Below are 26,913 nucleotides of genomic sequence, written 5' to 3'. Positions count from 1 at the left end.
GAAAAAATCATCTATTTTGAAGCTGATTCTTTTGGATTTATCTGCTTGTAATAAGACCTAAGCAGTAAACCACCATGATGCAAAATAAAGAGATGTGGGCAATGATGGAGCCATACACATGCCACCATGACCTACTTCATCAGGAGCTCTTATGCAGATATGTGAATTGTATGGTAACATCACAATGTGCTTCTTATTTACACCCCTTGCCCCCTCTGCATGTACCCATGAACATAATATGTCCTTCTTCAGCCTAACTTAACCTATTGCTTTCCAGATGTGCCAGGCTTCAGCATGGTTCCCAGCCAACATGGTCTTTGGTCATAGTATCTGGTGAAGTCCAACACACTAGGAGGGCAGGTTGTGGATGGCTGCTCTATCTGACCTTTGCCCTCTTCATCCATTTAACACTATAGTTTCTGGGAAAAAAGATGGGATTATTTGGATAGCTAAGCCATCAGCAAAAAAACACCCCTGAATTGTCTTTCAAAATTTATTGGGAATCTTATAAAGCCTTCATCATAGAATCTCAGCTGGCTGCATTGTTCCCACATACATGAAATAACCACTGACACCATATCGCACAGCAAGAAACTGGGACTGATGCTATTTAAAGACAAGATCTTGCCAGTATGTAAGATTACCTGGGCACAGTGGTTTTGACGGGTTCTTCTGTAGGTTTTTGTTTCTCAAAGAATTCTTCACCCAGTGTGATATCAATACATTCCTTACTGCGAGACAAAGTAAAACCAGGCATGATCTCTTCTTCAAATAGTTTGGATATCTGGGATGAAAAGAGAAGTAACCCTAAAAGAATAGTTTCCAAATCCAAACCAGTTCTACGCTTCCTGAAATTGAATGTATTTATTTAAAGCATTTTGATCTGTGTCTTTAGCCTGAGGTGCTGCCTTCTCATAAAAGCAGCCAGAATGAGATGCTCTTGGTTCTCCTGCCAAAAGGGAAAGCTAGAGTGTGCTGTCCGTTAGTTTTCTAATCTTGGGAAACCTCAGGTTGACTGATAAATACTGTATTTAGAAAACCCAGCATTCCTGAGCACTTAATATTTTGACAATTTCATTTGCTAAAAACATAATCTGAAGGAAAGAAGGTACATAAAATAGATAAGAGTCTACTGTTTTCTGGAGAAATTTCATAGCAATACAAATATTTGTCTGGAGAGGGTCATCCTGCAGAGAGGATCATTTGGAACATTACTTATAGGGACTAAAAGAGAAATCAAAAGCCCAAACTGCTCACATAACAAGTTTATTTGCCATTCTTAAATACCTCATGTCAAGAGGTGGCCACTATATACCTGTAGCACTCAAATTATTCAAAGCCAAGCCAATAGCACAACTCTTGTATGGTGGCCAGCTTGGCCCTTTCTCCAGTTTTGCACCATTGGAACTTGCGCAATCCAAATCACCCTAAGATCAGCCCTTCAAGTCCCAAAATATGTCTCTAATGCCACCCCAAGACTAGAGACAGGCCTCATGAAAGTGGAGGCTAGGATGTGGGTGGTCATACTCAACTATTGGCTCAGATTATCCAGTTTTTCCCTTGGCCTAGCCCCATTAACAATGAGGGATGACTTTCAGTCTACATTGGAACAGGCAGTGGCATCTAAAATCTCATCCCTGGGCTTCTCTCCAGGCCTGCTACTCAGCATGGGATATGATCAGGCCAAAGCGCTCATCAAACAGCGCACAGCAGACACAGAGCGCCGACTGGATCTAGCCATGTCCGCAACCTTTATTGCCAGTGAATCCAGCAGGTATTCTGCCTCCCCTATGGCATTCTTAATGGAACTCGAGGTACCCAACCATCGGAGGGCCTTTACTCTGGCACGATGTCACGCCCTCCCCTCCCCTCAGCTGTCTGTGAAGGCCGATACAGGAAGACTCCTTACCCGGAGAGACAATGCCCCTGGGACTCTGGTCACACAGAAACAACAGACCATGTGCTCCTCCAGTGCCTGTATTATAGAGACATTCACACCAGCCTCATCTTACCACTGATGTATATTTGTAATGGTGCTCAGGACAATTTTATGCCTACCTGTTGCTGTCAGATACCAACCCCACTACAACATATAATGTTGTCAGGTTCTGCACAGCAGTGCTTAAAATTCACCAGATGATGACTGGTGTCATAAACTAAACTTAATGAGCATCTAATTCATCACACTAGAGTACTGTATTTACAGATATACTAACCTTTATGCTCCCCTTCATCCATCTAATGCTCCTACCCCTCCTTTTAGATTTTTTTCCTTTTCTTTTCCTTTAGACTTCTATGGTTTTTATATATTTAGCTTTTTATATTAAACTTTAATGTATTTTCTATGCTTTTAACCAACTGTACCCCACCCTCCTTATGCTGGTCTTTGACAGTAATAAAGATGTGTTTGTTTGCCATACTGGAAGAGAAGTCAAGGATAGAAAATTTAACTGGAGACTGATCTATTTAGAAATGTTTGCTCTGCTTCAAGTGAGCCATCGTAAATTGTCCTTTTCCTTGCTGGGCTTAGATTTCACATCAAGATGGAGCACTGACTTATTTCAAACGTTTGGTGGATTGCAATGTTTCAATTCCTGTGTTATTTGCCTAGTATCTTTGGGGAAATCAAGAAGATGTGTGGCTTGGGCCCTATGTATCTTGCAGACTGCCTTCTCTGCTTTAAGACATCACCCCTGGTATGACTGACTTCCTTTCTTGGCAGAATCATCTTTATGCTACATTTGAACAGCACCTGGAAAGACTTTCCCAGTAATTACTGAGAGAGCCAGTCTGGCCTAGTGGCTAAGGCAACGGGCTAGAAACCAGGAGACCAAGTGTTCTAGTCCCGCCTTAGGCATGAAAGCTGGCTGGGTGACCTCGGGCCAGTCCCTCTCTCTCAGCCCAACCCACCTCACAGGGTTGCTGTTGTAGGGAAAATAGGAGGAGGAAGGAGTATTAGGCATGTTCACTGCCTTGAGTTATTTATAAAAATAATAAAGGCAGGATAGAAAACAAACAAACAAACAATTGTTCAACCCTCAAACTCCTTTTCCCAGAAGGTGTAGCCAAGTCCAAGCTTTTAGTTCCCCCTTTCTCTGTCTACTTTATTTTAAACTGCTTTTTTTCTCCATTCCACTTCCTTTGCAACTGTATCTTTGCACCTATTGCTAGGATTGTCCCCCACATTCCCCAGTCTTTTTTCTGGGTCTTGTTGCCAGTACAAGAGATCCAGTTTGGTGTAGCGGTTAAGGCACCAGGCTAGAAACCAGGAGATTGTGAGTTCTAGTCCTCCCTTAAGCACAGAAGCCAGCTGGTGACTTTGGGCCAGTCATCCTGTCTCGGCCCAACCCACCTAAAAGGGTTGCTGTTGTGGGGAACATAGAAGGAGGGAGCATTAGTTATGCTACCTTGAGTTGTACAATATAAGGGCAAGGAATAATAATAATAATAATAATAATAATAATAATAATAATAATATGCCACCACCATTGACCTCTATCCTATGCCACAGGATCTTAGAATTTTAAATAACTTCATGAACCAGAACAGAATAGTGTTGGATGAAATACTTCATTCCAATTTTTAAGGGAGGAGCTATAAAGTCAAGAAAGGAAACCTACTGATCTCTGACCTTAATCATCAAGTTCTTATTCCATGGGATAAGGAGTTTTTCATTTATGCCTCTACTTCACTGAAATTGATATAAGGTTTTGTAGTTCTCAAGACAAGGAAGTTACACAGATGGAGGAAAGAGAATGATTAAAACAGTCTTCCTTAACTTCGTGTCTTCCAGATAAGCAGAACTATGACTGCCATAATCTCATTCTTAGTCATTGTGAAATATGTAATTCCACACATCTAGAGGTCACTGGGTTGGAAAAAGCTGGGTTAAAGCATTCATGTTCCAAGTACCATCATAATGCACATAAAAAACAAGGAACAATATATTCTACTTACATCTTGAGGCTCTCTGCTTCTTAATGGTTGCACATAGGTTTTGGTGGAAAATCTCACTCTGGAAGGAAAAAAAATAAGCTTATTTAGACTACCAAGGAGATAAAGTTCCTTTGCCTAGAGGCACATGTCAAAAATTGGATCCCTGCACAAAACTAGAAAGAATATTTATATCTGAATGTCAGTTTGTAAAGGATGCCTAACAATATCCATAAAAAGAATATTTATCTCCAATATAAATATACCCCAAATTACACTTTGTTAAGCAGGTTATTCTCTACAAAAAAAAACTTGGTCTGTATACTGCCATTTAATTTTTTAAAGGACAGACTATGAAAAAGTCTGTCCTTTAAGTGTCTCATATTGAATAAGTAGTGTGTCACTGTTGAATTGCAACAAATTCCATTAAAAGACTGTGCAGAAATTGCTTAACATTTTTGCTGAAGATGTTTTGTCCAGCTTCTAGAGTTCAATCATTACTAAGTGTTCTTCCTTCAAAGTTGCAGAAAGCTAATTTAGTTTCACATTCTGTTAGGACAAGCATGTGCAAAAGAAGGCTACTGGAGTCATTTGCTTTGTTTTATCAATTCAACTTGAGAAATAGCTAGCATCTTGCTTAGAACATCCATTCAGCTTAAGCATTCTATAAAAAGGTTTTGCTAGTGGCCTTCTGAGGATTGTGCAGCTATGTTAATAGTTTTATTCTGAAGTGATAATCTCATTCTGGAAGGGAAAGTTAAGGTTACTTAAAATCCCAAGGCAACAAAACAGTTTTGTTTAGGGACCCATGTCAAAACCAGGATCTCCTGCACAAAAGTAGAACATATATTTCAGAAATTCATGAGAGAATACTTACAAGGGTATCAGCATAGAAAAATCAAGGAAGCATGGAAGCTTCCTTCACAAAATTATAAGAATTAAATACATATTAAATTAAATTAAAATACAATAGGCACCACAAAATCCAATGAATAAATTACAGAAAGTTAAAATAATTAAAATGCAATATATGCCACAAAATCACATCATGCCAAAGCTAAAAATAAAATGAAAATTAATCAAGGGAATTTCCAGATCAGAGTTTTCTGGCATTATCTATCAAAGGGTGTTGTCTCTCCTTAACAGACTTTTTATGGAGAAAAAAAAGAAAAGAATGAAGTATCATGAAAAAATATAGGAACTTGATGTCTAGACCCTTTCTAAAATGCCTTGAATGAGCCAGCAATAACACAGAAAGAAAGACTCATCCACAACTGCTTCTGTAGAACCAATTAACAGCATACTGAAAGATGCTGTTGTGACTTTGTTGCTTTTACAATTAAACTATACACCTTGTTCCTCCAACTGGCCTCCAAACCAGGATGCTACAGACCAGCCAATTTAAAAAGGGACCCTGAGGAGAAGAATGAATTGGCCTGCATTCAATTAATATAGTATCAGTTCTGAGTGAAATGTGGAAGATTCTGATAAAGATAAAAGTATCAAGAACATTTAAGAGCAAAAGCATCAGCAGGATTTCTCAAAAATTAAAATGTTCTGCACCATAAAGCAGAATATCCATGTACATATCAGTGGGATGCCACAGTAAACATAGTATACTGGAACAAATTTGCAGTAGAGAGAATCTGAGTAGATTGCCCTGAGTCTCCATACTGGAACTGCTGCTAGGGATAAGCAGTGAGGTAGGCAATTTTTCAAATAGCAATATATTTTTCAGTAGCTGGTGATCTGCACCCATGTGCTTGCATCTTTATATGTGATAGACTTCAGATTTATTGTGGCATCACATCCTTTCTGGACATACAAAAGGACACAGATGTGTCAAGAATGCCACAAAGAAGTATCTTGTTTGATCATGTGCTCTGAAGATCACTGTCTGTATGTGAGAAATTTACAATTCCCAGTGTACACATAGGGTTTTGTATCTTGCACATCACTCACCTTTGCATTTGATCTCCAAGCATAAGAAACTTACCTAGAAGTACCTGAAGGATTTAATTGGACTTTGGACTGGTCTTTCAGGATCATTCCTAATGATGGTTTTCTAACGTGAAAAATAAACTTTGTTCAGAAAGAATTCATAATTCTTCAAATGTCAAGTCTAAAATGCATTGGGTCATTAAGTTCTTAGAACAGGATACTCTCACCAGTATTTGGGAGCCTCCTTGAGCTGAATAAGACGTGTGTTTCTCAGCATTTGGGGCTTAAATATGGATAAAATCATTTCTTAATTATACATTTGTCCTCTCTGCCACACAGCAATGCTGCATCTTTCATCAGAAGTTTGCAAATCTTACGATAGCCCTATGAGTCTGGCAGCATGGGACAGTAACTATAGTAACAGGTTGTGCATCTAGTTGCACGCTTGGAGTTTTTCTTTAGATTAGATCCTGGTTGTGATGAGCAACATATGTGGAGCTAGCTGTAAGAGCTGAGGCATCAGGTAGAATGAAAAGCTCAGCAACACAGACTGGGGAAAAATTAGCCATCATGAAATGGCACGCAGTACAATACTACAGGCACAGCTTTAGAGAGACACGTAGTGAGCGGGTAGACGTTTGCTAGCTTAAGTAAGGGACTTGTGATCCCAGTTTGCCCATCTGGAAACAGTCTCCTCACTCCCGACTGCCCAAAGTACTCATGTGCGGTAGGGGCAAATAAGGACACTTAATGAGAAACCGTGCATTAACAACAAGGTAACATTAAAATATCCCTAAATCTAATTTTTCCCATTTTCTGCTAAAACCTAGATGTGCCAGTGGAAGTCCCTCTGTCTTAGCAATAGCATACAGAGTTCCTTTGAGTGATCCATGCAGATAAGGAAATCTAGCATGGAAATGCAGTAACCAACTCCAGGAAAGGCAGGAATAACTTGAACTTGTGTGTGTGGCAAAGCATCTTACTGCACTTAACAGCAACAACAACCACCAGCAACCGAGTATGTTGAAATATATATGCTCACTGGCAGATGGTATAAAAAAAATTATTCTCGCTTAAGGGTAGGCCTATCCCTTTGTGTCTATCACCACTAAGTTTGTTGACCCCTCTGCTTCTGTTTGAGACTGATTTTTTAAGAAGGAATCCTGGTATCTGCAAGGTGGTGAGGTCCGTCCCTCCTTGTTGGTGCCGCTGGAAACTGACCTCCTGCGAGGGTGGCGCTGAGCTGAACATGGACCAACCAACATCAGGCTCGGGCAACAAGCTGGCCGGTTAATTCCTGTCGCAACCAATGGATCAACAGCCATATTCAATGTCGCAACAGGACACTGAAATGGTGTTCGTTGATCCGAAAAGCGGACCCTGCGCCTGTCGCAAAACACCCGGAAGAAGAAGAGTGCTGGTATCTGCAAGGCGAAGTGACAGCTTCCTGCAAATCTTTATGGACATGGAGCCCTCTGGGTCCCACAGAGGACACAATAAACACTCTTAAAACATTGAAATGTGGTTGACATCAGCACCCTGCTTTGTTTGAAGGTCTGCCCATTTACCAGAAAAAGGTTGAAGGAAAGCTGGCCTAATGAAAAACATCCTGGGTAGCTCTAGGGGATGGCAAGGAACAAGTCCACCAATTTGATACTTCATTTTATTTTTATTTATCCTTTTAGTGGCTGCCCATTCTCACAATGGACAGCTATTTTTGACAGCACCCATAGCACACTTTCAACATGTCAAATGTGTCAATTTTGGATTCTGTTGCCAATAAACCAAGAGAGATTATTCTAAATCAGATCTCGGTTGCTAGTGAATTTTCAAACCCATCCCTCCTAAAAAGTGCTTTCAGTCAAGATGATTGCTTTCATTCTGGGATTTCAGCCAATAGAAATTACAAGTAGGCAATGGAAAGATTTAGCAATTTTCTATTTCTTCAGCATAAAGATAGCTCAGTTGTTGTACATCTGTGATCACAAGATCTAGCAGCAGCCAGTTTTATAATCTCCTCTCCATACAGAATAATTCTTAGTCTTAATGTCTTTTCTTGCTTGGATCTGCACCCCGAGAATGGTAAATTATTGAACTAATGTGATAATATCTTGTTCATTCCATAATTTCTAAAGACAGTTTTTTAATTGTAGCTTTCCATACATACAAAATGTTCTTTCAGATCTTTCTAGGAACGAGTGCACTGTTTAGTAATTCTTTGTTATTTTACATACTGTAAATATCTAGGGTTTAGACACTATTTAGCAACATTTTGGCATGCCTATTACTTAAATTTAAGTGGACTGTTGATTTTTGTTACAGCTGTGTATTTTAAAAATTAATATACTCTTTTTTTAATGTAACTTCAAATCTTTAGTTCACCCTGCATGCCACAGTAATTGATCTCATTCTGCTAATGATTTTTATCTACTGTTCAGATATTAGGAAATAAGCTTCAGTCTCAAAAGATAAACAGATTTAGGGACATTCCCTTTCATATTTTATCTTTTTTTCCCCTTTTAAGTTATAGTTACATAAAACATTTTAATTTTCACTGTTTATTGTAATAGAATTATTTAGATTTTTTATACGATCATTGTCATTTCTTGTATCAGTTTGAATACTGGAATGCATTCACAGAGTCACTTGGAGTCAAGTGGCATATAATTTTTTTATTATTATTATTATTATTCCTGAATGCATATTAGAAAAACAATAAATCTGACTGTTACATACATTCTACACACTTAGTTTACGTCAGGGATCAGTAATTTTTCCAGGCTCCAGGTACATCAAAAGGAACTCAGTGAGATTTTGGCCTTTTACCTTATTTGAAATTTAGCAGGGGAGGGGGTTCCCTGATGCCTCTATCCATCATGAGGACAATTTATGCTTAATGTTGGTAGTATACCAACCCTTGATAACCCTTTTTAATAGCTTTTTACTGGTCCTGTTTGTGTGTATTTCTGTTAGGGTGGAGGTAATAACCTGAGAACAATACTGTTGCATGAGATCCAAAATTTCATATGCTCTGTGGGCGAAGGGTCTTCCCTCCCACAGACTCTTCCACCAATTGTATCCTTCCCTCTCAAGATCCAGTATTTAGTTATTTCTTAATGAATGATTGGAGAGACACCCTTGTATTGCTCTTAAGCACATGGTGACCCCTCTTGTTTGGACAGTTGGGTTCTTTTGGGTTTCCCAAAACTAAAATATGACAGCATACATGGAGGCCCCCACAGCCCTCTCAACCTTTAACAAACACTAACAGAGATTCTGTGGTTGTCCAAATGTTCCTTGGTAGTTCAGCAACCCAGAAATTATTGACCCTCACACGTACACATCTCCATCCCTGTACTTTTACTTACTTGAGCTTCTGATTCAGCAGGTCTGCTTTGGTTTTTATAAGCCTTTTACTCCCTGCTTTCCAAGGATCCCAACAACGGCAGTATAATAAGGGAGTCTCGGACATAATCTCTTGATCTTGAAAGCTGTATGTCAAGAAACCTGCAAGATGGAAGACAAAACAGATCTTCACAATTCAGAGACTTATCCCACCAACATGTGCTTCTAAGGAGACAGTGTGGTTCTCTGATTCTAGATGGCTGGGGAGGGTGGGAGTTTGGAGTCATATCATCAGATAAGTTGACGAAGTGTGCTAAAGCACTAGTATGTGAAAACAACCAAATATAATAATATTGTAATGTAATGTAATGTAATGTAATGTAATGTAATGTAATGTAATATAATATAATATAATATAATATAATATAATATAATATAATATAATATAATATAATATATAAAATGTAATTTTCTATTTCGCCTTTCTTTTGCCCCATTGTTCATTTGAACCAAATTTCAACCATCTTCCTTGAGGCACAGACTAATTGAACTCCATGGAAATTACATTTGGGAAGCCATCATGAAGAGATTTTGAGCAGCACAAATTCCTTTCATTGATGAAACCAGAACTTTTTCTATTGGGACTTAGAGATAGAAGATTGGTTTTGTATATGGTGACTGCAGCTGCAGAAACCATGATGGCAGGGAGGCCAGGGAAAGAGGGTGCAGGGTGGGTGTGTGCATGCGAGTGCAGGGAGGCTGAGGAAAGAGGGTGAAAGGTGGGTTCGAGCACAGGAAGGCTGAGGAAAGAGGGGTACGTGCGTGCCTCTGTGTGTGTGTGTGTGTGTGTGTGTGTGTACAATCGCAGAGAGGGCACGGGGTGGGGGTGCGTGATCACAGGGAGGCTGTGGAAAGAGGGCACGGGGTACGTGTGTGCATGTATGTGATCGCACTGCATAGGTGTGTGCAAGCGCAGGGAGCTGGGGAAAGAGGGCGTGGGGTGTGTGCCAGCGAAGGGGGGAAGGAGGGGAGGGGGGAAGGAGGGCGTGGTGCATGCAAGCGAAGAAAGGCGGGTTGTCGGGGGGGGGGGAAGACTTACCCCAGCAATTTGCAAACTTCCTTGCCAGCCTCCCCACTTGCTTGGGGGAAGCCGGCAGTGAGGGTCGCAAATAGCGATCACGTGACCGCAGGGGCACTGCAACGGCCAGAATTTCAAGTACCGGTTGTAAAGTCCCTTGGTCCAGTAACTTCGAGGACTACCTGTAGTACGAAGATGGAAATATGCTGAGATACCCACAATGGAGGAATGGACTGTGAAGATGACGGAATTTGCAGAAATGACAAAATTGACCTGTTTGATCAGGGACAGGACAAGTACTTTTTTTAAAGACTGGAAAGTTTTTATGGACTTTTTGTTGAAAATGGAAAAAAACTGATCTGGTGATTTATGGATTTGCTGATTAAAAAGGGTTGAATATGGAAAGAAGGGAAACATGATACAATTTTAAAGAGGGACGGATGAGGATTTGTTTGCTTGTAACTGCTGTAAAGAAGATTGAGAATTGCTTTTTTATATGTCTTTTCTTGTTTCTATTTGTACTTTTTCTCTCATACGTTTCTTACTTTCTCACTTCATTTTGTTCTTTTCTTTAATTTCACTTTATATTACTTTACGTTTTATCTTTTATATCTAGGACATTTTTAAAATAAAACTCATTAAAAACATTCTTTCACTGAATTCCTTTTACAAAGATTTTTATACTGAACCGTTAGAAAAGGTTCATCCATTCTCAAGGTGGCTTAAAATACTTAAACCACACAGAAGAGTTCATTACAGTTTTAAATAATAAACCTTCCAAAAATCAATTATAAAATACAGTGAGACTTCAGAAACCCAACCAAATTTATAAACAGGTGGACACCCCTTAGCCCTGGAAATGGGGTGGGTGGGGCAGCAACCAGTTATTTTAATTATAGGTATATAAATCCACACCCACACTGACCTGAATTCTGTTTCAGAGTCTGGAACCTTTGTGGGATTGTGGGCCCAAAAATATTACGTGCACTCGCACAAAAAGGCTGTACTCTCATCATTTTTATTGTGTAAGAACGCTTCTGAGGCTTGTGTGGAGACATCCTTACCAATAAATATCCTAGATATCTAGCCTGCCACTTTAACAACAACAAAATAGAAGAATTTTAATTTTAAACAAAATTAAAGGACAGAGAAGTTGGCAGATCCCAGCACAATTTTAAAAAAAGGGGGGGAATCACCCTGTCATTTTTGTTGCATTATGAAATGAAAAAGTAATAGAAACAAACATCAAAACTGTGCAGTTGGTCATAGCAACGGATGGATCTTGCCTACCACCATTTGAGGCTCAAGGGGCAGGTTCACTCGCACTTAGATTGATACGAGACTCATCTGGATTGCTCTTTTGGTGGCCGGTTAATACAGGACACTTAAAACCAGTCCAGAGAAACTTACAACGGAACAGATTTTACTGCGTGCGGATGGTCTCCATTAAAGCTTGGAACTCTAGCATTTCCCTCCTTCCGGGATCCCCTCACCATGGAAACAAATTTACTGTCTGCCGCCTTCCATTCTATTTTTAAAGGCACAGTACAGAAATCGATTTAGTCACCCTTGTGCTTAAATTATTCCAAACTAAAGGGGTGCTCTAATACTGGCTTTCCTGAGCCATCTGAAGGTACATCACAGCAAGCAATGAATTAAAAATAAGGAAGAGGAAATATCCTTGCTAAGTCACAAGTAAGTTCTGGGGTTTTGAAAATCGGAGATATCTCCTGTCATGGGATACCGTCAAAACCTATATAACTCGGTACTGAATATCATGTTGCGCAGTGTTACATTTACTGCCAAAACATTAGGAAGGAAAATTGTACTAAGAATGAAGTTAGTACAAAGTGGCTGCCTAATCCTTTTCGGCAATAAAAATGGTATCATGTAACATACATTTAGTTTCCCCTATGATAGCACTGAAGGGTTTAGTACTCCTGTCAATCAATCACTTTATTGCTTCAATTCTTTTCTTCCTTGCCAGTTCCACTAGTCTTCATAAACAAGGTGATCTGTGCTGTTTCTCCCCATTATTGCTGGCCCGTTTTGTCATTCCTCAAAGCTTTTCAGTCCATCTACCGGCATTTCAGCTTTGAGTCACATCAGCAAAACAAGCCAGGCACAAGCTTTGTATAAACTTTGAAAATTCACCAGAGTATTCACTCTTACACTGAATACTACAGCTTGCTATCTTTTTTCTTAAGTTTTTTTTTATTTTCCTCATAAAACTGTTACTTTGTGGAGCGCAGGTTTGAATATGGCATTGCCAAAACAGAGTTGGCACTTTTTTGTGCCTAAGAACGCTGTATGAGGAAACAGAACTGAGGATTTTACTCAGAAATTGATGAAGAGGCAGCACTCAGCTGTACAGCCCGATTATTCCAGCCATGTAGACTTAGTCTAGAATCATTTTGTGAAGCCCTGCACTGTATGCTGTGCATGCATCCTAATAGTCTTTAATACATTTTTTATTTTAATTAATAGAGCTTTGTCCAAAAAAAGAATAGAATAAGCTGACATCATTTATAATGCATAAATAAGATATTGAAGACATCCTGAAGAGTGAGGTTGAGTGGGCCTTAAGAAGCATTGCTAATAACAAGGCAGCAGGAGACGATGGCATCCCAGCTGAACTGTTCAAAGTCTTGCGAGATGATGCTGTCAAGGTAATGCATGCTATATGCCAGCAAATTTGGAAAACACAAGAATGGCCATCAGATTGGAAAAAATCAACTTATATCCCCATACCAAAAAAGGGAAACACTAAAGAATGTTCAAACTATCGAACAGTGGCACTCATTTCGCATGCCAGTAAGGTAATGCTCAAGATCCTGCAAGGTAGACTTCAGCAATTCATGGAGCGAGAATTGCCAGATGTACAAGCTGGGTTTAGAAAAGGCAGAGGAACTAGAGACCAAATTGCCAATATCCGCTGGATAATGGAAAAAGCCAGGGAGTTTCAGAAAAACATCTATTTCTGTTTTATTGACTATTCTAAAGCCTTTGACTGTGTGGACCATAACAAATTGTGGCAAGTTCTTAGTGGTATGGGGATACCAAGTCATCTTGTCTGCCTCCTGAAGAATCTGTATAACGACCAAGTAGCAACAGTAAGAACAGACCACGGAACAACGGACTGGTTTAAGATTGGGAAAGGAGTACGGCAGGGCTGTATACTCTCACCCTACCTATTCAACTTGTATGCAGAACACATCCATGCGACAAGCTGGCCTTGAGGAATCCAAGGCTGGAGTTAAAATCTCTGGAAGAAACATTAACAATCTCAGATATGCAGATGATACCACTTTGATGGCTGAAAGTGAAGAGGAACTGAGGAGCCTTATGATGAAGGTGAAAGAAGAAAGTGCAAAAGCTGGTTTGCAGCTAAACCTCAAAAAAACCAAGATTATGGCAACCAGCTTGATTGATAACTGGCAAATAGAGGGAGAAAATGTAGAAGCAGTGAAAGACTTTGTATTCCTAGGTGCAAAGATTACTGCAGATGCTGACTGCAGTCAGGAAATCAGAAGACGCTTAATCCTTGGGAGAAGAGCAATGACAAATCTCGATAAAATAGTTAAGAGCAGAGACATCACACTGACAACAAAGGCCCGCATAGTTAAAGCAATGGTGTTCCCTGTAGTAACATATGGCTGCGAGAGCTGGACCATAAGGAAGACTGAGCGAAGGAAGATCGATGCTTTTGAACTGTGGTGTTGGAGGAAAATTCTGAGAGTGCCTTGGACTGCAAGAAGATCAAACCAGTCCATCCTCCAGGAAATAAAGCCAGACTGCTCACTTGAGGGAATGATATTAAAGGCAAAACTGAAATACTTTGGCCACATAATGAGAAGACAGGACACCCTGGAGAAGATGCTGATGCTAGGGAGAGTGGAAGGCAAAAGGAAGAGGGGCCGACCAAGGGCAAGATGGATGGATGATATTCTAGAGGTGACGGACTCGTCCCTGGGGGAGCTGGGGGTGTTGACGACCGACAGGAAGCTCTGGCGTGGGCTGGTCCATGAAGTCACGAAGAGTCGGAAGCGACTAAACGAATAAACAACAAAAGATATTGAATGACTTGCTGTATCTGAGCAAAGTATATAGAGTGAATACGGTAGACAATGTAGTGCCTCCTAATGTTTTGCGTTTCCACCTTCTATTATCCCAACGCATATAGCCGGTGGCAAGGAATTTTGCAAGCAGTCGTCCAAAACACCTGGAAATTACCAGGTTGCCTATTATATTTGGATCTTCCAAATGAATTGTATTTTTTGATAGACGAGGAAAATGAATCATTGTTGATTCCTCCAGAATTTCTTAGCAGATTATCATGCTATGCTTCTTGAAGGCAACGGGAATCATCGGTACCTGAATACAGAAAAATTGATTCCATTCATTACTGAAAGACAGAATGTGATGATGGTACAGGACCACTGCCAATGGCGAATAGCATTCCACATGGCACAGTCTTGTCCCCCATCCTATTTAATGTTCAAGTGAAGTCACTGAGTGAAGTCAGCAAAGATCAGCCTTTCTCAACCTTTTGACCCTGGAGGAGACCTTGAAAGTTTATCTTAACAAGAGAAAAGTTCTGTTAGAATGCAAATGATTTCATTCAAAATATTTCCTTTTAGTTTTGCAAGTGGAATTGGGTGAAAATAATGTTTCCAGTTTGGGCTGATCTTCCTCTATAACTTTTTGCCAAAAGTGGTCCTTTCTATAGTCATTCATGCTTTAGCTACGTCCAGATTATAAAACTGCAATGTGTTCTATATAGGGCTGGCCACCCAAAATACCCAGAAATTGCAGTTGGAACAAAATGTGGCAGCTTTTCAGCAGGTTGTACCTATTTTATTTGAATGCTAAATGCAATGGCTGCCACTGTATCTCTGGTCATCTGCAGGGTGCTTACTCTACATTTGCCAGTTCCATGAAGGTTAGGCTGACCATATTTCCTTGAGACAAAAACTGGACATTGGGATGGCAAAATGGGACGGGGTTAAACTTATGTAATATTCCATATTCACGAAAAAGATGAAAAAAAAAATTATCGACAGTAAGCTGGGAAGGTGCAGGAGGGGGAGGTGCGGCAATGGTTGGGTCTGGAGAGGCTGGTGCAGGGGTGGCGTTGGGCGGAGAGGTTGCAAGAGGGCTGAGGGTGGCAGCGAGCTGGGACGGGAGGACAGGAACGAGGTGGCAGGAGGCTGGAGAAGTGCAGGAGGGCTGAGGGTTGTGGCAAGCTGGGACAGGAGGACAGGAACAGAGGAGTCTAGTGAATGGTTGTCCCCGACAACCTGTTCCTCTCTGGCACGCCCTTTTATTTTCTTCCCATTTTGGCCTGAGAGCCAATTGGCTTCTTTTCTGCTGGGCATGCTTTTCCAACCGTCTTCCACTGCACTGATTGGCAGCAGCGACTCTCCCTCTTGCTCACTGCCGATCAGCTGTTCCTGCGGTTCCCGCTCTAGGTTTCCCACCGGATTGAGAACTACTGCCAAGTCAGCCTTTTCAATTTCAATTTCAATTTTTTCCTGCTTTTCCCAATAATGGCTCCAATGTTTTTAAAAAACGGGACAAAATTGACATTTATATTAAAATGACGGGACAGTCGGGAAATGTTAAAAAAACGGGACTGTCCCATTCATAACGGGACGTATGGTCAGACTAATGAAGGTTGATGGCCATCCATAGTCTAATTCTTCAGTAGTTGTCACCACTGTGTGGAATGGTCCACCAACAAAGAATTAACATAGTATTGTTTTAAGCAGTATATATAAATCTGTCACTTCAAGAAAGTGCTTGGTTCAAATTAGTCTTTTTTATTGTTAATCTTTTATGATCAAGATTGTTTGTCTAGACCAGCCCTTCTCAATCTTTTGACCCTAGAGGAACCCTTGAAATATTTTTCAGGCCTTGGGGAACCCCTGTACATTCAGGGTCAAATACAGGCCACAAGTTACAAAATTAATTAATTCATGTGTAGGCCTGTGTATATGCATTAACAGTGTTCTTAAATGAAAAATAAAGAATGAAACTTACCTCTTTAATGAGAAGTTGCCCGAATTCAAAATAATTTTTTAAATAAATCACGATCTCCCAGGGAACCCCTAGTGACCTCTTGAAGAACCCTAGAGTTCCAAGGAACCCTGGTTGAGAAACATTTGACTCTTAAGACTGTCAAATGTTTTCATTTACTAGTTTAAACACTGGTGATTCTTTTTCTGCCATTAGTTCCATTTTAGGAACAGAGGTGTAAATTGTTTAAATAAAAATTAATCATGCATAAAAGAAAACACGATACAACAGAAATGTGTAAAAAGGCAGGTTTTTACTGTTTTTATTATTAAGCTTCAGTTCCACTGTGGGATAAAATAATATGCAAAAGCAACCTGTCACAGACTGTAAACTTAAGAAATGTGCACTCTAAGGGGAAAGGCTTCAGCAAAGGATCGTTACCTTGTCGTGGTGCTGGAGCTTGAGCATCTCAATGACGCCATGAGCTAAACCATGAAGAGCCACCCAAGATGGGAAGGTCATGACAGAGAGGTCAGACTAAGTGCGATCCCTGGGGAAGGTAATGGCAACCCACCCCAGTATTCTTGCCATGAAAACTAAATGGATCCAGCTTGATTGATAACTGGCAAATAGAGGGAGAAAATGTAGAGGCAGTGAAAGACTTTGTATTTCTAGGTGCAAAGATTACTGCAGATGCTGACTGCAGTCAGGAAATCAGAAGACGTTTAATCCTTGGGAGAAGAGCAATGACAAATCTCAATAAAATAGTTAAGAGTAGAGACATCACACTGACAACAAAGGCCCGCATAGTCAAAGCAATGGTATTCCCAGTAGTAACATATGGCTGCGAGAGCTGGACCATAAGGAAGGCTGAGAGAAGGAAGATAGATGCTTTTGAACTGTGGTGTTGGAGGAAAATTCTGAGAGTGCCTCGGACTGCAAGAAGATCAAACCAGTCCATCCTCCAGGAAATAAAGCCAGACTGCTCACTTGAGGGAATGATATTAAAGGCAAAACTGAAATACTTTGGCCACATAATGAGAAGACAGGACACCCTGGAGAAGATGCTGATGCTAGGGAAAGTGGAAGGCAAAAGGAAGAGGGGCCGACCAAGGGCAAGATGGATAGATGATATTCTAGAGGTGACAGACTCGTCCCTGGGGGAGCTGGGGGTGTTGACCGACAGGAAGTTCTGGCGTGGGCTGGTCCATGAAGTCACGAAGAGTCAGAAGCGACTGAACGAATAAACAACAACAAAGGGGAAAGGCAAAAAGAGATAATATCTTTTATTATATGTTGGATTACAATTATTTCTTCCTCAAATGAAATGCATTTCAAGTTTTGCCTGAACAAAAAAATGATTCATCTGTATATGCATATTAAAATAGATATATTTGGTTTTTTAAAAAAGCATTATTTTCATTCAAGGAGCAGACTGAAGCATACATGTTGTTGATCAAACATATAAAGAATTCAGATAATGAAATATTTACCTATATTGATTTATACGGCAAGAGCATCTATTTCTTCATGATGAGTTGGCACTCAAGTATGGTATCAAAGTATATATGAAAGTGATCATGATAAGCTTCAAAGGTTCCCATAGGGTTGTTATACTGGTTAGCTGTATCAGTCCTGCCAGATAGCTCATTCATTACAACAGTAGCTATCTGGGATGTTCCATAGTCATGTATTTCTGGTAACTATATTGATTTGTATTTCTTCATCTGTTTTCTATACCCCAGGCTCATTTCTTTAAAGAGTTTTGGCACAAAAGTGCTGCTCCTCTAGCTCCCAGCTAATTTTCTTTAGAGGAGGACCTTTAGGCATGCTATACAACCAGCACTTTAACTTTTGGGGTAAATAGATTTAGATTTTTCTGCTACTAGTTGCACCATCATTAGTGACAGAGAAAGTAAAAAATGTAAGCCAGCCCCAAGTAAAAAAATCAGAATATGACATTTTAGATAATCTATACTTGGAAAAAAGGAAAAAAGTTTACTTCAAATAAACATGTATTTACTGAATAGTTTTACAAAACTTTTATAGGATATGGTTGGAAAGAACGACGTCTGACTTACGAGGTCTTCTTCTGCCACTGATAGCAAGTACAAATAATTAAAAAAGACTAATATATGAAATCCAATTAGAAATGTTCATTCTAGATTACTATGATGCAGGAAGAATTTACATAATGCGTAAAACTGACATACATCAAATCCACAGTAGCTGAAATATTGTGCTTGTTTCCCTGTGGTTATTGCAGATTATCTTGAAGAAAAGTTACTGTTTCATTACCCAAGTTTTTCTCTGTTTATGTAAAAGTACGTCAGGCTGCTTTGGAATCTAAATTTAAATATTCCCTTTTATTTATCTTGCCAAGGAAAGCAAAGTTTTTAAACATCACAAAGGAAATGCATTTTACAAGCTTTAAAAAAAGTTAAATAGAATTTAAATAGAATTAACCCGTATATAGAAACTTACAATAAATACATTTTTGCTAATTACAAGCACTATTATTTAGTAGCTGCAACCAGTGGTGCCAAGCTCATTGATTGATATCAAAAGATTGAATTGACAAGCTACTTGCATGGCTGTTTGCAGTCTTGAAAATGTTTGTTTTAAAGGAATCCTTCCAAATCTTCATCTAGAATGCCTATTCAAGGGGACAAACCCCTTACTTTTGAATACATTGACATATAAAGCCACCATATTGTTACATCCAGTCTGTTTACTGCTTCTGGATGCACCCTATGGTATATAGAGAACAGCCTTATAAAACCCACAGGTTAAATCACCTAGTCACTGTCTGTGCTTAATTTTCAAACCATACAGCCTTTATCATCATCATCTCCTGCTTGATCTATGGCAAGGTGGCTACAAGCATTTGCTCATCATGACCACCAGTCAAGCAGCTCAGTGCACTCATGGCACTCTTTGCAAGTATTCTTGCTCAACAATTAAATGATCAAGTGAGAGGGGTGTAGTTTAAGAATCTTCTGCTTCAGTGATCCAAGTATAAAAGAAGAAAAATCTGGGCCGCTTGTGCTTTTTCTCTCCTTCCTGCTTCTATTTCACATTTAGAGCTATCCCACTGTGCTCATTCTGTGAAACACAAAATTCTGCCATCCCAAAATTGCTTCAGAAACATTAGATTTAATTATTTATGAATGGTAATTGTCTACTGCAGCTTGAATAATAGCTGTCATCCTGTTACACATTAACACAGGGCATATTACTTTGTAAATCTCTTTGATATTTTCCCTGAAAACTTCCCAAGAATCAGAAAATCGTTATCACACTATTTTTGTAACATACATATTCCCAGAGGCAATTTTATTAACTAGTGATTGTGTTGCCAATGTATGGAATTTTCTCCAAGATTATTCCAACTTTAATGTGCTGAATATCTTCCAAATACAGCCACACGTAGAAATAACAACTACCTTCTTGCTTGCAAAATATATCCTTCCCAAATGTATATATAACCTCCATAAAGCATATAGACTTGGTTCCTTTTTAAACACTGAGGTTTTTTGTTTGTGCAACAGAATACATTGTAATTTTGCACTCCTAGATTTTCTCCGACTGTGTGAGATTGTTTAGTAAAAGAGCAAATATTTCACCAATCTTTCTATTTTAAAATTAAGCTGATTTCTTCTCTATAAACAGATTGCACCTGTTGCCTGGAGTATGTACTTCCTTACAATTATATATAATTTTAGATGTTCTACTTATATTCAAGGATCTCTTAGATGATACGCAATAAAACATATTCTAAAATAAAATTGCATAGATATTTGCTGTTCTTTTAATATCAATGGTAGAAAATATATTTGTTTGCATTACCTCCTTTTAATCATGACAGAAAGTCTTTTCAGTTGTCTCAAGACTAAATTTTGGTTTTCTCTACGTTTTCCTTTCTTAAATTTTACTATTTCTTCTTATGCTGAGTCTCCCACATCCCATTTAACCACGTACCTTTATCATTCAACAACCTTATTTTTAACACATCCATTTATACTTAATCTACCTTCCCATTTCCAAACGTTTTGTATTGTTTCCCAGCTAAGAATATCCCATGCCAAATAGTTCAGTCTTCCTTCAGGACCCCCATTGTTGTGGAGGATGTGCTTACTGGGCCTGCAAGTGCTCCGATCAAGACTGGAAGACTGTGGTTTCTTCTCAGGCCCCCCATCAAATTGCTGCCTGCACTAACATACACTCCTGAGCCTTGTCTTTGGAGACAGCTATTTTCCCTCTGACTCCTTCTATTACCCCCGGCCTCAGGCTGTTTGACAGCTCTAGCAATCCCCAGTTTCTTTAACCTCTCCACCAGATTCATCTTCAGCTGTCCTGCATCAGAAGGATTTGAGGATTTGTGTCCATACAGCTCATGTAATAATGTTTCAGCTGGTCGAGAGGCCAAAAAGTTTTCAGACGCATATGCTCGAGACTCAAAAGGCAGAGGAGAAGAACAGGGGGAATGCAAAGGAGAATTTGGAGGTGTTGAAGGTACAGCAAGTGTCTTGGAATGATGAAGCAGTGGTGCTTTCTCCAAGGCTGGACTATTGTAGACCGTGGCTGAGATGCCTTGTTCTTGCAAAAGCTTTGCTAAACTTCTAGTACTACTGAAGGTGGTAGTTGAATCCCTTCTGTTAGTGAGGAATTCTCCAATACTATGCTTATACAAGATGGCTGGGGAACTTGTAATTACACTGCTTGTACTGCTAGAACTTCCAGAGCACAAGGGAGGGTACAAAGCACTGGAAAACAGAGCAAGAAAATAAAACACATTAAATATTGTTTTTAACAATTTTTGTAGAAAGTGCAAAGGGGGGAAGGAAGGAGAAACCTCTCAGTATTCAAGATCAGAACTTCTGTGCCACACCAATTTTAGGTTCTGAATTCAATATACGGTACATACCTGTTTTATCTGCTTTTCCTTGTTTATTTTCCTTGTTTTCTAAAAAATTTAAATGTGAATGTTGCTAATTTAATTAATAAATACATAAACTGTAGTCTGTTTATCAAGAAAATGTTCAATTCCAGATTGTCTGAATATAACCAACTGTTAAGAGTAATAGTAAACCTCCTTACCTGGGTGTAACCTGTGTGATATCAGATGGGTGAAGTATTCTACAAGTAGTAAAAGTAAATGTAGAGTTTGTAGATGAAAGACATTTTCCTGGGTTGGAAGCTACAAGGCAAATTATAACACATATGATGAAAAGGAGGTGGAAAATATTCTAGCAGGCCACTGAAAAACTGAATTAATGTGTAATAAATTTAGTAATTCAGTGCAAATAGATGAAAGAAAACATGATCTACATTATTTCAATTCAGCTTTCTAATATGATTCTTAAACACAACATTTGCTATTTTAGAATGGGCTGTTGTGAATATGGCAACTAGGAATGCAATTGATATATTCTTCCCCATTTGTTAACCATAGATAAAAATGGGGAGCGTGTTCAAGCATTCTACAGCTCCTCTTTGGTCCAAATTACACTTCTGCAATATCTTGTACTGGTCAGTGACCGTAATAAAATTGAACTGAACTGAACTGAACACTTCTGCAATTAACAGTGCTTAAAGATTCTGTTCACATCAATTTCAAGAGCTTGAGTAATTGTATTTGTTAGTATTAATGACAGATAAATACCATGCCAAGATAAATCTACAGTTAAATCAAGTAGAGGGAAATAAAGGGAGGGAGCAGCCAATCTCACGGTCACTCTATATAATGACCATTACTTCAGCAGCAGCTCAAGATTGTCACTGTCACCATCTATTTTACTGTACTAACCATTATCCTTGAGTGAATGTAAGGTTAATCTTTTACTGTTTCTTTCTACAAAAGTACACAGAAAAATTGTCAAGTTTAAATATATATAAGCCTCTGTTATATTAATGGAAGAGAGTTCCTGCAATAAGCTTTTTCACTGAAAGTATCTCTGCCTAATTTGGCAGGAATCCTCGCAGCTCCTCACACAACAGTGTACTGTACTCCAAGAGGGTTTTTGAACTCTCTGAATATAGATTTTAAGAGACTCTGGGAAGTGTGTTTTCAGAACCTCCCTCATGCCAGTGGGATAGGATTCCACACATTCTTCAAGAATATGTATCTTCCTGTAAGAACTGAACTGCTTTAACAGGACTGATCACACACTATACAAGAATAAATAAAAATTGATCTGTTGAAGTCACTGAAGCAGAAATACAAGAGCAGGTGGTCAGAAAGTTCAACAAAGATTGCAGCGGTCATGCTACAAATCCTTACCTGTAAGAGGAACTGTTGCTAATTTAACAGGTGGGAGGAAAATTCCTGGCACTGACTTTGGCACTGTCTGTTTACTTTCCTCCCATGGAGAGGGCTGTACTTGGAAGGTTATCCCTTCATCCCCTTCTTCATCTTCCTCCAAATCAGAAAGAGAATAGACGTCCTCCTGAGACAGTGGTGTGAAACCTTTTGTGACAACACCAGGGCGAGGGTCAAGAATTGTGCCTAGGTTAGGCTGGGCCAGCTGCTGCCAATGAAACAGGGTCTGAGAGCCTAGAGAGGAAGGAATACAAATCACAAAAGGCCTTCTCACACTTCTCACGTGTGTCTTAATACTTGGCAGCCCACTAAAGAAGTATTAATTGGGAGCTGGAGGCTACTGAACATAATGTTGACGGGATTTTGTAAGGGAGTAGCAAATGTAGCAAGGTCCCTCCCACTTGTGGATCCTTCAGATTTAAATCTGAGATGTTTTCCTTTGAAGCAGAAAACTATGGTTTGGGCTAGGCAAACAAAGACACTATCTGCATTCATTTATTTTCCTTCAGTGAATATTTAGATAGCATTTAATGGACCAAACGGCAGCAATTTCTTTGCTTGTTAACTCCCACAAAAGTTTATTCTTTCTGTTCCATTGTGAAAACTTGCTTGGACATGGATTATTTTCAATAACATGGAGTTGGGTATGAGACACAGAGCTATGTAACAAGGATTAACAGCTGAGGTAAGTCAGGAAGAGATACCCAAAAGCGCACAATTGTATTCAATGGTTTCCCTTTAATATATAATTTGGATGAAAAGTAATCAGAAACAGACCCAAACACCCTCTCTGTGGGACAGCTCAACTTATATCTGGAAGTAGTCTAACAGGTAATGAAGAAGAACGATCAGCTAATTGAACCTGAGGCCGGATCACTGTCTGGCTGTAAAGTAGCCACCTGCAGACAGCCTTATGAGGCTCGCAGTGAAGAGCTGTGCTCACTGGAGACTGAAAACAAGGTTGTGGTCGCCTTACCTTCAAGGGGTTTGACGATTTGCAATTTCTCTGGGAGAAGGGAACGCAGGCTGCTGGAAGATCCAGAGGAGTCAGCACGTTCTGAACTGCTTCTCAGTGAAAGGTAGTTCTCTACCGGTGTGCTACAGCCAGTGAGTTCTTCTTTCTGGTCAGCCAGCAAAAGTATCTTACGCTTCCATTCTTCTTCGAAGAACCGTTTTTCACTCAAGTAATTCTGACAACGGAGATTAAGTCTATGTAAAGCAGTGGCTACATCATCTTCTGAAGGGACATCTGGAGGGCTCAGCTTCTGAGTTTCCCTATTAAAATACAAAATTAAATATTGTATCAATAGGTCATAAACTAGTATCGTCCAGTATTTTAGCACAATTTGCCAACCTCATTTTTGTAGACGATTCAGAACCATATATAATGTTACATGTTGCTGTAGGCAAAGAAAGTAATTGCTCCTCTAGTAGTAAGGGATTTGTACTAAACTCCATCCTGTCCCAGTTGTCTCATAACTGAGCCGTCTCCATCCAGTGAGGAGAGTTTGGGTGAAGACTCCATGAAGGAAATCTGTATAATGTAAGCAAAGTAACCTTTTCTTTGTTGCTTATGTTCTAAATTGACGTTATTATACTATTTGAAGTATAATATATGAAAATGTTTCCCATGGCAGCCATAACATTAATAAGAAAATGGTTATACGCAGCCTTCTTGGTCCTTCTACTTGGTAGTACTCAGCATCCATACACATATATATTAAATAAAGCATATAAGAAAAAAAGCAAAATTTGGCTTAAAAGAAAATTTCTCCCCGGCCCTCAATTCCCCGCACCCCCATAAAAAGCTAGTAGTGCAGAATCCAACCAGCCAATCAAAGCTCAAACACTGCTGTTTCCTTACCTGGAAACATCCTCTGCACTGGTCTTTAGAGGTCGAGGTACTTTTCTTTCCACATGTTGCAAGCCAGAATGAAAAGGCTTTGCTGTCATGATGACACTTGAACGATTCGATCCTGGAATGGACAGCGAAACAGGACACGACGCAGAACGGCCACGCATATCATTAGCAAGTTTGACAGTATCAAATACACGTTTCTGTTGAATCCTGGAAAAAAGAGAAAAAGACAATGAGTACAAAAAGGCTTTGCAAGCCCCTTCTGGAAGAGGTTGACATATATTTCATCTGGTATTAAAAACCACCATTAGAAACCAACCAATAATACATTCTTTAGCTCATTCTAAGTATGCACAAAAGGTATCTCTGTTATCATCTTCCTTCTTCTCAGCCCCTCCCCAGTTGCTGGAACAGCACCCATCTCAGAAGAGATGGACAAGGAATTGACTGGGTGGTACCAAACATACTGCATGCCTTTGCAACCAGAACAGGGGCAATGTATACAAAGTGATGCTTGTGCTTCCCCTTTCACCATCTCACTTTTGATGGACAGGCCTCACGCCACCCACTTGTTTACCCTCTGGGAGTTACAGCAACATGTTCACTTTGTGCACTGAGAGATAATGGGCCAATGTGGAAGGATCTAGGTTGCAGCTCCTTGCACCTGAGCTTCCTAAGTTAACCTGTGGATGGAGAAGCAGCTGTGTGATATATACAAATGCCAAGAAAGCTTAAGAAAATGATTGCAAATGTTCTCCTAAACATGCAGTAAAAGGCTATAAAAATGATTTCAGAATTTCCTAGTGGGATTCATATAAGGGGCAATTAGCTTATATACCGCACCAACGAATACCCTGAAAAAATGTGAAAATAAAAATGTAGCTGGTAGCTTTTCTAATGAAAGAAAACTAGCCTTGTAATTACTGGAACTGCATACCAATGTTCTTATCTCAAAATGTTATGGAATAATATTTCAGAGTTTAGCATGAATTAAGCATAAAAGCCCTGAAACCTTACTGAAGGACATAATTTTAGTTTATATTCAGCAAGTTATACATTAGAGAATTAATAAATTGTGTAATAGTTTGAAAATACTTGAGTATATGTACAAAAGTAATATATAGTTTATTATTATAAAATAATATTGGATATTTATGTGGAACTATATCAACTCATCTTAATACTATACTGATAGCAGGGAAGAACTCCTACAGAAGAATCTGCAAAGTGGGTTAAGGGGGAAAAAATGAGAGCTGCACTTACTTTTGTTTAGTCAGTGATTCCTCATCCAAACTTAGCACTTTCCGCATTGTTCCCTCAATTTCTGCTGCCAGGGATTCCTTCAAGTTTAAGACAGTGGGAATTAACAAGTTTCTTAAGGTATACCCAGATAAAATGGTAACCTGATTTTTTTTAGTCAGCTTAATACTACCCAGAAAATGTGCCAATGAAGCCTACGTCTGAAGTTTAAGATAGCATTTACATATTAGACCTGTACCAATCCATGCTGATGCAGGGCTAAGCGGTAACTACAGATTCTTTTCTGAACTCAAATCATTTCCTTTTCAAAACCTGGGTGAATTTCCATTATTTTAGCTTCTCTAACAAATTGGCCACTCAGATTATTTTTCTAGAACTGATATTCTCACCAGCAACTAAGAAAAGGAGATATTGAAGTACAAAAACAACTCCCTTTACAAAATAATTCAGGAGCTACAACAACATTGCTTCTTTGGAGGAATCTCCAATTAGGACAAAACAAGTACCTCTTCATCCCAAATCAGGAAATCAGCACATTTATTTATTTATTTGTTTATTTATTTATTTATTTATTTTTCACATTTCTATCACCGCCCATCTCCCCCTAAGAGGGGTACGTTCAGTACATTCTCATCTGAAAGTTTCCTCATCCTCATCATCCTATTAATGCGCTATGTACATGTCTAAAACGGCTAGAGGACTCCTTATAAAGCTCAGTTGCAGGCAAAATGTCCTAACAAAATGTATACGGTGCCAAGGTGATTGACAATCATAATTCAGAACAAAGACATTTTTCTAAATGCTCTCATTAAAAAATTTCTATTAAAAACCATTCAGAAGTGATCTTGACAGCCTGTCTGCAGAACTACTTTGGCAATTCATTGTTTAATCTCTATAATACAGTCATACTGAGGTTTTTCCTATAGTAATGAAGGAATGAGGTAATTCCTAATAGCAGGCATATCCACAAGAACTGGCCATGTTCATCAGAACGGCATTCTTGACATAAGCTCACCCCTCCTAGGTATGTGTGCAATGTTACAACACACACAGAAAAGGGGTGAGGGGTGGGGCTTGCACCACCACAGTGCTACTGATGTTATTCTGATTCTCCAGCTTATTAAGAGTAAGTCTCTTGCTTAGTCTATTTATACAGGA

At 39.3% G+C, this 26,913-nt stretch overlaps 2 protein-coding genes across 5 annotated transcripts in view; both read right to left on the bottom strand.

The window, feature by feature from the left end:
• FLACC1 (flagellum associated containing coiled-coil domains 1) overlaps positions 1-9,375 on the bottom strand; it is a 40,819-nt gene extending 31,444 nt beyond the window's left edge. Inside the window, exons 1-4 of the mRNA XM_063317997.1 lie at positions 9,243-9,375; positions 5,930-5,998; positions 3,958-4,015; positions 645-784 (exon numbers count right to left, since the gene is read on the bottom strand). Of these exons, the coding sequence (XP_063174067.1) occupies positions 645-784; positions 3,958-4,015; positions 5,930-5,998; positions 9,243-9,346 (371 nt within the window). The 5' untranslated portion in view covers positions 9,347-9,375. The remainder of the gene's footprint in view (positions 1-644; positions 785-3,957; positions 4,016-5,929; positions 5,999-9,242) is intronic.
• A 7,234-nt stretch (positions 9,376-16,609) lies between these two features.
• The window catches only part of TRAK2 (trafficking kinesin protein 2), a 35,971-nt gene continuing 25,667 nt past the window's right edge, over positions 16,610-26,913 (bottom strand). For all 4 annotated transcript variants that reach the window (XM_063317992.1, XM_063317995.1, XM_063317993.1 and 1 more), the window contains 7 exons: positions 25,759-25,835; positions 24,502-24,705; positions 23,614-23,912; positions 22,599-22,871; positions 21,416-21,515; positions 17,568-21,081; positions 16,610-16,721 (listed from right to left, as the gene is read on the bottom strand). In XM_063317992.1, the coding sequence (XP_063174062.1) occupies positions 20,409-21,081; positions 21,416-21,515; positions 22,599-22,871; positions 23,614-23,912; positions 24,502-24,705; positions 25,759-25,835 (1,626 nt within the window). In that variant the 3' untranslated portion in view covers positions 16,610-16,721; positions 17,568-20,408. The remainder of the gene's footprint in view (positions 16,722-17,567; positions 21,082-21,415; positions 21,516-22,598; positions 22,872-23,613; positions 23,913-24,501; positions 24,706-25,758; positions 25,836-26,913) is intronic.

Source organism: Candoia aspera, chromosome 1 (assembly GCF_035149785.1).
Source record: "Candoia aspera isolate rCanAsp1 chromosome 1, rCanAsp1.hap2, whole genome shotgun sequence".
Lineage (NCBI taxonomy): Eukaryota > Metazoa > Chordata > Lepidosauria > Squamata > Boidae > Candoia > Candoia aspera.
This window is presented reverse-complemented; position numbering and strand designations above follow the sequence as displayed.